Below are 1144 nucleotides of genomic sequence, written 5' to 3' on the forward strand. Positions count from 1 at the left end.
GTATCACAAAATTGGCTATCAACGTAGACTCCAAAGAGGCAGACTCCGAGATGAGTGCAGACACGATGACACAATTTGCCATTGAGCGACGAGCTCGTTGTATATAATTTTGGTTGCTTCCTTGCGATACACACTACTTGGTCAGTGAGGAAGTGCGTTCAACTAGTTACCGAGGAAGTTAATTGTTGAACCAAATTTTAGTTGCTAAAAACCCAACAGCTACGAAAGACTAGACCAACCCGTTATTTTTGATAATAATGACGATAATTATGATGAAAAATAATTCAGGGCATCATTACCAGACGCATGAACAACTACTTGAACTCTAGCAGCATGTTGTTGTCAGGAGGAAGGCCAACGCACGCCTTCAATACATTCTCTAGCATTGCACGCTGTTTGGCCAGCGAATTAATGCAGGGTGTTCCATCAGGAACCAATGGAGCCTTGGTCAAGTAGCTTAGAATCACACCGAAAGGATGCATACCACGCAGCTCCTCTCCGTCCTTGGCAAGCTTGATACGAGTGATCAACTCGGCCAAGAGGACCAAGTCGATGATCAGTGGAGCTGCGAGAAGAGAATCTTCACAGGTATTGTGCATAACGATTGTGTTGAGGCCATTCATAAAAATTTGTGAAGTGTACTCGTCCATAGCACGCTTAGAGTCGCCCACCGCCGGCACGTACTTGATAACGACACAGTGGTCCGGATGCTCAGCTTTCTTATACAATAGGGCATTGCTGTTCACCATGTCATTCACAACGTCTGACTTGGAAATCTCCTTCGAGCGGAAGCACTGAGGAGCCGATAGGTTTTTCCCATCGTTATTTCCGAGATGATTATAGCTAACAATAGACGTGGGCTTCAATCCCGCGCCGATCAAGAAGTCGACCAAGACAGACTTCATCTTGGTCTGGCCGGACTTGAAATCATCACCAGCAATGACCGCACCAGGGATGTTCTCAGCCATCTCCTTGAGACCAGGGACATAGGTATTCTGCGGGGAACCATTTACGAAGGGAACGCCCTCTTCCAGGCAAGCCATGCAATACAAAGTGCTGGGAGCGATTTCAGCCTCGTTTCGAGATACTGCGTCATGAGCTCAGCCTTGGTCGTGTTAACCCCTGGTATTATGTCAGCGTAACG

General features: G+C 47.0%; 1 protein-coding gene across 1 annotated transcript; it reads right to left on the bottom strand.

The window, feature by feature from the left end:
* Positions 1-314: 314 nt before the first annotated feature.
* Positions 315-1043, bottom strand: Pmar_PMAR014476 (Inositol-3-phosphate synthase, putative; the record flags this gene model as incomplete). Its single annotated transcript, XM_002776170.1, has 1 exon — positions 315-1043. One exon carries the CDS (start codon positions 1041-1043, stop codon positions 315-317), a length of 729 nt encoding a protein of 242 aa, XP_002776216.1.
* Positions 1044-1144: the final 101 nt, after the last annotated feature.

Source organism: Perkinsus marinus, assembly GCF_000006405.1.
Source record: "Perkinsus marinus ATCC 50983 genomic scaffold scf_1104296954122, whole genome shotgun sequence".
In the NCBI taxonomy this organism is placed as follows: domain Eukaryota; phylum Perkinsozoa; order Perkinsida; family Perkinsidae; genus Perkinsus; species Perkinsus marinus.